Raw genomic sequence first — 11258 nt, 5'->3', positions numbered from 1 at the left:
TCCAGACTCTGTCACATGTGCTCAGTGTGAACCTGCTTTCATCTGTGAAGAGCACAGGGCGCCAGTGGCGAATTTGCCAATCTTGGTGTTCTCTGGCAAATGCCAAATGACCTGCACGGTGTTGGGCTGTAAGCACAACCCCCACCTGTGGACGTCGGGCCCTCATAACACCCTCATGGAGTCTGTTTCTGACCGTTTGAGCAGACACATGCACATTTGTGGCCTGCTGGAGGTCATTTTGCAGGGCTCTGGCAGTGCTCCTCCTTGCACAAAGGCGGAGGTAGCGGTCCTGCTGCTGGGTTGTTGCCCTCCTCCGGCCTCCTCCACGTCTCCTGATGTACTGGCCTGTCTCCTGGTAGCGCCTCCATGCTCTGAACACTACGCTGACAGATACGGCAAACCTTCTTGCCACAGCTCGCATTGATGTGCCATCCTGGATGAGCAGCACTACCTGAGCCACTTGTGTGGGTTGTAGACTCCGTCTCATGCTACCACTAGAGTGAAAGCACCGCCAGCCTTCAAAAGTGACCAAAACATCAGCCAGGAAGCATAGGAACTGGGAAGTGGTCCGTGGTCACCACCTGCAGAACCACTCCTTTATTGGGGGTGTCTTGCTAATTGCCTATAATTTCCACCTGTTGTCTATTCCATTTGCACAACAGCATGTGCAATTTATTGTCAATCAGTGTTGCTTCCTAAGTGGACAGTTTGATTTCACATAAGTGTGATTGACTTGGAGTTACACTGTGTTGTTTAAGTGTTCCCTTTATTTTTTTGAGCAGTGTATATATAGTACCAGTCAAAAGTTTGGACACACCTACTCATTCCAGGGTTTTTCTATAATATATATAGATATAGTACCAGTCAAAAGAGTTCATTAGGATTTTTCTTGAGAGAGAGAGAGAGAGAGAGAGAGAGAGAGAGAGAGAGAGAGAGAGAGAGAGAGAGAGAGAGAGAGAGAGAGAGAGAGAGAGAGAGAGAGAGAGAGAGAGAGAGAGAGAGAGAGAGAGAGAGAGAGAGAGAGAGAGAGAGAGAGAGAGAGAGAGAGAGAGAGAGAGAGAGAGAGAGAGAGAGAGAGAGCTGACCGGAATGATAGGTCGATTTTTCTGGGGGCAATGAAGAGATTCGGGATCTTTCCCCAACCCGTTTCCATTGTTTATTTCCAGTGACCTCTTTATCAATCTAGCCTATTTATTTGACTCAGTTATCCCAGAGCTTTGTAGGCCTAAATGCTTGGGTGAATCAAGAACCAACCATTTAGTTGTAATTTACTGATCTGGTCAGATTATGATGCTGCCTTTTAAATGAGAATTAACAATGGTCCGCTAATGTCTGCCATTAGATACATGCTCAACATTATTATTGTACAGTGTAAATAAAGGTATTGCACATATTTTGTCATGCCTTTATGGAGTATGTCACTACCATCAGCATATTAATTATGAATATTTTGAGAGATTCTGATATTACAACTACTAGTAATTAGGCTACTATAGTGTGTCTCATGTCCCCAGTGCACCTTAGAAAAAAAAGTCCCCTAGGTTGGGCTGTTCTCTGACCATGTTGTGTCATCGTTGATCCTACAGCCTCTCATTTTCCATTAGTCAGCTTAAAAGTTTCCCTACTCTCTCGTCCGCACAACGAACGGCTGGTATCCGTTTCCTTCCACACTGGACGGACTAGCTAGCGAAGATGGCGGCGGCAGAATCTGATCGTGAAGTACCGTCTGCTCTGTGTACTGAATTCCTGAATTTCTCTGCCAAGGACACAGCTTCGGTATGTGACAGTTTCCATATGTGTATATATTTGATGTGATGTTTCTTATCAAAGGGTGCAGAGCGCACCAATTTCATCGACTATATTCATTTCTATATTTTTCCATCTCGACTTGTTTTTCTTCAATGCGATGATGATGATGGCCTAGGCTACAGTACGGGAACATGGCTAATGCTAACTAGCGTTCTAGAAAATGGCATTAGCTAACCTATGACATTGCATAACTGTAATATAATGATTTGAATCGATACTATACCAGCTATTTTATATTGGTAGGAATGTGTCCAGGACTATTTTACACAATACTAGCTAACGTTATAGGCTAGGGTCACTTGGCAGACAGTATTTTTGGTGTTGCCGGCCAACAATTTGTTCGCCGCACTGTCTGAACGTCAAGCAGTTGTTCCATAACTAGCAGCAGTAGTTAGCTATCCTGTATAACTTGCGTACCAACAAATCCGTAATATCTGTTGTTGGGAATTGTCCTTATTCACTCCGTGAAATCCGCACTGTTAATGTTAACAAAACCAGTTGGGGAGAGTGGGGTGTAGTTAGGGAGAGCTCGACCGTTATGCTTGGGTCACACCGACAGTGTTACCGCAAAATAGCACACAGCAACCACTAGATATGTGTGCAACAAAAGTTCAACATCTATCTTCTGTTACCATTTCTGTCAAACCGTCTTCGCATACGTTCGATAAATCCAACGTGTGCACCACACAGAACGCACTACAACTGCCAATGCTGCAAGACAGACGTATCGTTCCATTGGAAATGAATGTATTTCTGGTGTCCCAAAACGCTGGCTCTGTCGGTGTGATCCAGGCGTTAACCAGCTAGCATCGTAGCTCCCAGCGTAATTGCTTCAATTCTGCATAATACATCCTGCAGGCACACTTTATTTCATGATGTAATCCAAAATTGTTGCTGGATATATGCAACAAAAGTTCAACATTCAACATTTGTTACTATTTCTGTCAAGTCAATTTGATGCATACATTGGATGAATCCAATGAATGTACTACACAAAACAAAGAACGCACTGCAACTGCCTCAGCAATCACAGTGTTCCATTGGAAATGAATGTACTTCTGTTGTACCAAAACGCAATGTTGCTGTCTGTCTGATCGAGGGGTAGTGATGCCAGGTTACAGAAAAGCTTGACGTTAGCTATTTGCACAAACCTAGCTAACTAGCTAGTTATTAATGCTACCTACTAGTCACGTATTGTTAATAACGGTAAAACAGATGTTTTCCATTCCCCAATTGGCCTATCCAGTGTGATACAGCACTTGTTGATTGTGAATACTTCACTAGCATGCCAGAATGTTTTGCAAATGTATCAAATTGTCAATACAGTGTCCTTGTACTTGGGCCTTCAGTAGCTCTGGTGTCAATCACTACCAACAGATGTGAGAACAATCCATAACATTAAGCATCGAGTCTAATTCTAAATATGCTAAACATTGTGTTGATCACACTAAACGAAATATCAACTTCAGTGGTCTTTCATTTCCCCATTACACTCAGCCTAAGACTACATGTTGTCTACATGTGACATCTGCTCCCCTGCAGGCTATATACCAGGCTAAGAGCTCACTCTCCACATATGACACAATATGCCATGTACTAGATGTGACTGTGCTAGTTTATCACTGTCATTTGATGAATTATTATTTGCTAGGATTGACATTAAGGGTTGCTCTATTGCCTGGGGCAAGTGAACTGAGCAGTCATGGAAGTTGAGCCTGCTCCGAGGTTGCCCCATTGGGCAGGTGATTATCATTTTTTTAGCTATATTGATAACGACCTAAATGCGAAGAATTCCAGTAGTCTGGTCTTTCTCGTTCCTCCCGTGTATAGGTAAAAATAGCTACTATTTCATGCAAGTGATCCAGTGATTGTCAGGAATTTTGGGTTGACAATTAGGCTGTTATATTTTATAGAGCCCGACCGATGTTATCGGACTATATTGGCCTTTTACCGCTATATCAGTATCGGACGATTATTCCACTGATAACCGATATTCAATAAATAGGATGAAAAAATGGAATCTCATACTAATCTGAACACTTGTGGTCATTCTCATGATGTCATTCATTAAACAACGTAAGAAATCAACATTTGTAAGATTTTTCTTGGACAATTGCTCTTTTGGGTGGAAATTTGAGAATTCAGGATGGAGGAAAAAGTAAGTTAAAAACAAACAAAAAAAATTCTCCCGGTGTAAAACAGTATATCGGCAGATACATCGGTAAGTTTTGTCCCCCCCAAAAATTGGAATCGGTATCAGACCCCAAAAAACATAGGTCCGGCTCTAATATAGAGCGGGAGTGAGTGGCTCGCTTATCAAAGCAGCAGGCCCCAGCAGAACAGGCATAGGGGCATGCCAGATACTTTCATTACAGGAAACACGAGGCTAATGCTCTTACTGTTTGACCATGGTTTTAACCTCCTAAAAAAAAAAAAAATAGGACGTTTGGAGTGAGGTGACCATGTAGAATGTGCTGCTCACGCTGATGCAACCAATATGATTTTATTTTTTTTTTTAATTTTTTTTTTACTTGCACAGCCAAGTCATTAGGGTCGCATTAACCAATATAATTTTTTTTTTTTTTTTTTACTTGCACAGCCAAGTCAAAGGGTCGCATTATGTGAGCCCTGCCTATAGGCTAACATATGTATGTTCATCGTTCAAGATTCAGCTCTGCTCATCATACAATAAAGACCACCCCATATAACTAAGTCAAATTCATATAAGTTGGACCTGGACTGTGTTCAATGTCTCAAGTCTGAAAAGCTAACAGGTTTGTTGTAATGTTCACGTCTCACTGTTACACCCCCCCCCCCCACACACACACACACGCACACACAGAAATGGCTCCAAGTGACCGACCTGTACAAGGAGGTGTACCAGCACCTGGCCCGCTATGTACCCAAGATCTACTGCCTGGGGCCCAACCTGAACCCCCAGAGTGAGGACCTGCTGGCCCAGCTGCTGCTGCAGGCCCCTCTAGAGTGGTACCTGTGTGGGGAGGACCCCTCTACGGGGCTTGCCAAGCTGGAGCAGAACAACCAGCCATCACAGCTCTGTGGACACGTGTTCAGAGTGGGAGAGCCCACCTACTCATGCAGGTGGGGGTAGTTGTGGTCTCGTTAGACAGGCAGACAGAAAGACAGACACACGTATGCTAGCTGTCCTGCCCTGTGAATTGGGTCAGGTTGGTCCTGTGTTAAGTCTCAGGTCAAACCGTAAGCTTCCTAGTAAGCGGTGCTGTCTCGATAAGGTCGAGGTCACTTCCGTTTACAGGATCAGCTTGACCATACTAGCTAATTCCATACACACCCAAGTGTGTGTTCAATGGAAAGCCATTGCAATGCACTCCCATGCTTATTGTACTGTATGTGCTGTATAGCCTAATTGAACATTCATTCCATGAGTATTGTTTTTATTTTTCCTGAACAACAACTCCTTTGTATTGGCATTGAGTAAGAGGGTAGCATGGGATCAAGACATGACCTGGTGGAACCTTGGAAGACAATGTTAGGTACTGTTGCTGTCCCTCCTGCTTCTCTCACAATCTAGCTCTCTCTCCTGCAGGGAATGTGCTGCAGACCCCACCTGTGTGCTTTGTATGCAGTGTTTCCTGGGAAGTGTGCATAAAGAACATCGCTACAGGGTAAGAAGGTCCACACAACCTCTATCATACACTCAAGGGTTCAGTATAAGCAGGCCAACAGCCTAAACAATGGCTAGTAGTGCTGAGCCATTAACTGTCATTTTGTTTATGAAACAACTAATTGACCCACGTTGGTTCAATAACATGAATTCCATTTTTTATATTACTTTTTTTTATTTGTGAGCCCAACACGCTGTTTCTCTACAGAGAAATCATTCACGAGAGAAGTCAAGAACAATGTGGGACGCTGGGCTGAAGGGAGTGGGTAGTTTTCATTAAGCAAATATTCAACCTAGTTCAGCGCATACCCATGGTAATTAACTACAATGACCATAATCCATTGCGCCTGTTTTTTCCAGCTCGGACAGAGACTGATCAGAGAGGAAGAGGCGAAGCGAGAGGTTTCACTCTAGCCAAAATCTGTCCAAAATAAATAAGCCCAATACTCTCTCTGGGCTTATTTTGGACCTAAGCTTGTCACCTGCCTTTGGGACAATGACTTCCATTGTTAGGGCAGAGACATGAGTATCTCATCATTATATACAAATCTCTGGAAGGATACAACTTTTACGCCTGCTACGTTAGGTTAGATGCACACAGACCGCATGAGAGAGAAATGTACACGACGACGAAAGGGACACAGGCGGTTTGTGAAAGAATGCCTTATTTACTTTGAAGAACTAGTCAAATGTATTTTGGCAGACAGCTCTGCAGCATACTTAGGCAGGCCAGCGAAATAGGATGACTAAAGACAGGTCAGTATATAATATACACAGCTGAAATATTATATTTCATAGTCGTTTCCTATTTTCTTCTGTTGATGTCTACCCAGTGTGGACCTGACACAGACAATGGAATTTTTTCAATGTTTTGGCAATTGAATGTTCACTATTTTTGGCTTTGGAATTTCCATATAAAGCTCTTAACATTGTAATATAATTATTTCATAATAAAAATAGTAATAACCGAAAAACTTGATTATAAAAAAATTATAATTATCGAACCAAAACGGAACCGACCTCAAAAAGCACAAATTGCTCAGCACTACTGGCTAGGTTTCAGTAGAAGCTCTGTCGCTGAATGGGTAGGTAAGTGAGTGGGTGATTGCCATGAGACGGGTCACCCAGTTGCTGCTCTGAATCCAGGCTGAGGATCAGGCAGGCTAATCCCATTTGGGCCTGGCCTGGCTTGCCACTCTCCTGCCATGTGAGCCTCAGGATGGGTGCACCTATCCTCCTCAGGTCTTAAGCTCTGTTCACCCAAGAGTAGGTACAATTGCCGCTAACAACTGATACAAGGTCAGGTATATACTGTAGTTTTTAGGCCTACTAACAGTTAAGGTTAGGATTGGGGGGTAGGGTGAATTGATCTGGAAAATATGACCTTGAGTGCTTACTTATGCATTCTGGTGTTGTCTTACTCCCTTTTGTTTGTGTTCTAGAACATTCTAAAACACTCTACTTCAGGGCAGAAAGATGTATGTACAGTTGAAGTCGGAAGTTTACATGCACTTATGTTGGAATCATTAAAACTCGTTTTTCAACCACTCCACAAATTTCTTGTTAACAAACTATAGTTTTGGCAAGTCGGTTAGGACATCTACTTTGTGCATGACACAAGTCATTTTTCTAACAATTGGTTAAAGACAGATTATTTCACTCATAATTCACTGTATCGCAATTCCAGTGGGTCAGAAGTTTACATACACTAAGTTGACTGTGCCTTATAACAGCTTGGAAAATTCCAGAAAAGGATGTCATGGCTTTAGAAGCTTCTGATAGGCTCATTGACATAATTTGAGTCAATTGGAGATGTAGCTGTATTTCAAGGCCTACCTTCAAACTCAGTGCCTCTTTGCTTGACATCATGGGAAAATCAAAAGAAATCAGCCAAGACCTCAGAAAGAAAATTGCAGACCTCCACAAGTCTGGTTCATCCTTGGGACCAATTTCCAAACGCCTGAAGGTACCCTGTTCATCTGTACAAACAATCGTATGCAAGTATAAACACCATGGGACCACGCAGCCGTCATACCGCTCAGGAAGGAGACGCGTTCTGTCTCCTAGAGATGAACGTCCTTTGGTGCGAAAAGTGCAAATCAATCCCAGAACAACAGCAAAGGACCTTGTACCTGTTTCCTCCAGCATCTTCACAAAAGTATCTATATCCACAGTAAAACGAGTCCTATATCGAGATAACCTGAAAGGCCGCTCAGCAAGGAAGAAGCCACTGCTCCAAAACCGGCATAAAAAAAGCCAGACTATGGTTTGCAACTGCACATGGGGACAAAGATCTTACTTTTTGGAGAAATGTCCTTTGGTCTGATGAAACAAAAATAGAACTGTTTGGCCATAATGACCATCTTTATGTTTGGAGGAAAAAGGGGGAGGCTTGCAAGTCTAAGGACACCATCCCAACCGTGAAGCACGGGGGTGGGACCATCATGTTGTGGTGGTGCTTTGCTGCAGGAGGGACTGGTGAACTTCACGTAATTGTGTGAAGTGGATATATTGACGCAACATCTCAAGACATCAGTCAGGAAGTTAACGCTTGGTCGCAAATGGGTCTTCCAAATGGACAATGACCCCAAGCATACTTCCAAAGTTGTGGCAAAATGGCTTAAGGACAACAAAGTCAAGGTATTGGAGTGGCCATCACAAAGTCCTGACCGCAATCCTACAGAAAATTTGTGGGCAGAACTGAAAAAGCGTGTGTGAGCAAGGAGGCCTACAAACCTGACTCAGTTACACCAGCTCTGTTCGGAGGAATGAGCCAAAATTCACCCAACTTATTGTGGGAAGCTTGTGGAAGGCTACCCGACACGTTTGACCCAAGTTAAACAATTTAAAGGCAATGCAGGTGATGTAGAAGGTGGTCATTGTCATCTTCCAAATGTAAACCATCCAGAAGCTTCTCTGTCTGCTGCATATGACTGTGTACTTGTGTTGTCTTGCCTCACATATCGTCTCCCCTTCAGATGACGACCTCTGGGGGAGGGGGTTTCTGTGATTGTGGAGACACAGAGGCCTGGAAGAAGGGCCCTTACTGTCAGAAACATGAGCCCAACATCAGTGACTCTTGTCAGGAGGTGAGCAGCTCTCAGCCACTGCGACTGTATATCATGTCTCATTCACATCTAATAAAAGAACACAGTTCATTCACTGCTGTTACTACACATTATGTTTCAAGTTGTTACAGATTGCTAATGGCCACTTTAATCATTCTTTGAGGTTGGCACAACATTATTTGTGTATTTGCAGGATCCCCTTGCCCACCTGTCAACAGACATGATTGCCCGCTGCTATAATGTCTTCTCTATTGTGCTGAAATACGCCGTGGACATGCTCACCTGGGACAAGGAGGACGAGTTGCCCCCGGGCCTGGAGCCTCCGTACGTACACGCGTGCACACAGGAAGTCATTTGTGATCACATGTCACGTTCTTGCTGGTCGTCATGACAACAAAATGCTTTTCATCTCTAGCCAGTTGATATTCATGTCTGTTTGATTTGTCAGAGACCGAGGTGACACCTATTACTGCATGCTCTTCAATGACGAGGTCCACACCTACGAGCAAGTCATCTACACCCTCCAGAAGGCGGTCAACTGCACCCAGAAAGAAGCAGTCAGCTTCGCCACCACAGTAGACAGAGATGTGAGTGTGTTAATGACTAATGGCTTCATATTAGTGATGGGGGGGGAAAACATTTATAGTTACATATGGCAATCTTATATCTATATTTGACTCCAGGTATTAATTAGTTAAACATTATTTCACTACTGTAAGTAGTAGGGATGCACCGATATGAAATTTTTGTCCGATACCGATATTTTCCTTGCCAATTAAACAGATGCAGATACCGATAACCAATATTTAACATTTTAACGGCCTTTTAAGCATTCTAGTACAGTTAAATAGTTGAAACAAGGTGTCATTTGTTCAGTTAGGAACAGATTGTTTAATAACTTGTAATTGAGAAATGACATCCCGTGAATGTATTTTATTAGCACAACAGATATTCATGACACAAATAGTTTAGCTGCCCCGCATTACAAAGATGGTTAACTTGTCGGTGGCTCTTCTCACTATCCAATCTTGACTCTATGGAGAAACTTAAAAGTGCTTTGAAAGAGATATTGGTTGAAACTAAAATGCAGCTCATCATTTTAGCTTTAACTGCTTGAAAATATGACTGTCTCTAGGATGTCCTAAACTGCTATAAATGGCACAACTTCAGCTCTTTCAAATGTGCTCAGCTGACTTGACTAGTAAAATGAGAGCACATTTACAACACATCTCATCTTTCATTTAGGAAATAAAAAATAAATGAACAAAAAGAACAAAACTGCTTTGTTTTAAATTAAATGAAAATCTTGACCTATACCAGCCATGAAAAAGCAACAGAAAAGCCATCGGGCTTAGTCCATTTTCTTCCAGTGACTATAGATGGCTGGGTTACAGTATGACTGCCCATTTACAATTTTAACATTTGGGGGAGGTTTTTCTTCACAAAGAGGACCTGCTCAGCTTTCACACGAAAGCTGTCTACAATGTGTGATGCTGCACTGAAAAGGTGCTCACTGTACGCACTAGTACAGGGAGCACCAAGATACTTGCAACACGTTGCTTGTTACTTCTCCAGTGTCCAAGTACATCTTCATTCCTGGTAATAGTAGGTTCTGTCAGTTATGCTAGTATCTGCAAATAATGGGAAAGGGGGTTAGTACATTAAATACAACATATTGCATTATTCTTGCATTCCAAAGGATCATTAGGCATAGGTCAACATTGGCAAATGTTGGCCGACGTAGCAACAGAAAATGAAAATACAACGCGTCTCTCTCTCGCAGAGACACAGACTGACCAAAAAGTGATTTTGTTGGCATTTACGTATGTCCCCATTACCAGTAAAACATAATCAAAACCTATTTCTTTCACTACTTGCTGTGCTGTTTCATTGTTCAGTCGTTTCATTCTCAACCATGAGTTCATCATGCATGTCAAGCAGGGAAGTTTCAGCTCTGTCTGTCCGTGGCTTCTTCTGTCATGGGTCCTCTTCCTTGGTGCGCATTGTCACTGTGTCCGTTTCCATCTTGTCCAGCGGTGTCTAACATTTCACGTAAACACTGTCTTGTCTGCATCGAAGTAGCGGTCCTTGTACCTAGCATCGAGCATGGTGGCGACACCGTAAAGGGGCTCAGAGAGAATACCACCGAATCGCTTGTTCACAGCCTCTAGTATAGTTCTTTTGCAAGTTTTAACCCCACGGTCTGTGTCGGCAGTTTTGTGGAGCAGGTGTTTCAATGCTATGACAGAGGGTATCACGTCTGCTGCCGACGTAGTTGATGAGTTTATTTCTCGAATCAGTTGTTCGAATGGAGCTCGGAGTGTATTCACGTTTTCAATGAGAGTCCACTGGTTTGTACTGATTGTTGCAGGTAACTCATAGTCGGCTGCGTACACGCCAAGCGCTCGTTTTTGTTCCAGCAGGCTCTCCATCATGTAAAAAGTACTGTTCCATCTGGTGGATAAGTCTTGCTTAAGCCTTTTCGTTTTCACTCCAAGCTGCTCCTGTATTGCTTGCAGCCGGCTGTATGCTAGCTGTGAGTGTTTAAAATGACCCACTACCTTCCTACCTGTTGCCACTGTCAGATATGCTGCATTGGTCCAAAACACCTTCGTTCACAGCCAGTTGCAGCATGTGTGCTATGCATGGCAAACTGGCGACTCCGCATTCTTCCAAAGCCTTTGTCATGTCATGTCATGTGCATTATCAGGTAGGACAGCGTGTACTTTGTTCCA

General features: G+C 43.1%; 1 protein-coding gene across 2 annotated transcripts in view; it reads left to right on the top strand.

Annotated features, from left to right (window-relative positions):
- Nucleotides 1-1518: 1518 nt before the first annotated feature.
- The window catches only part of ubr2 (ubiquitin protein ligase E3 component n-recognin 2), a 42983-nt gene continuing 33243 nt past the window's right edge, over nt 1519-11258 (top strand). For both annotated transcript variants that reach the window (XM_014154111.2, XM_014154110.2), the window contains exons 1-6: nt 1519-1776; nt 4652-4911; nt 5378-5456; nt 8434-8544; nt 8717-8847; nt 8972-9110. In XM_014154111.2, coding sequence (XP_014009586.2) covers nt 1693-1776; nt 4652-4911; nt 5378-5456; nt 8434-8544; nt 8717-8847; nt 8972-9110 — 804 coding nt within the window. In that variant the 5' untranslated portion in view covers nt 1519-1692. The remainder of the gene's footprint in view (nt 1777-4651; nt 4912-5377; nt 5457-8433; nt 8545-8716; nt 8848-8971; nt 9111-11258) is intronic.

Source organism: Salmo salar, chromosome ssa18 (genome assembly GCF_905237065.1).
Source record: "Salmo salar chromosome ssa18, Ssal_v3.1, whole genome shotgun sequence".
NCBI lineage: Eukaryota > Metazoa > Chordata > Actinopteri > Salmoniformes > Salmonidae > Salmo > Salmo salar.
The sequence above is the reverse complement of the archived record's forward strand: the minus strand, read 5'-3'. Positions and strand labels throughout refer to the sequence as shown.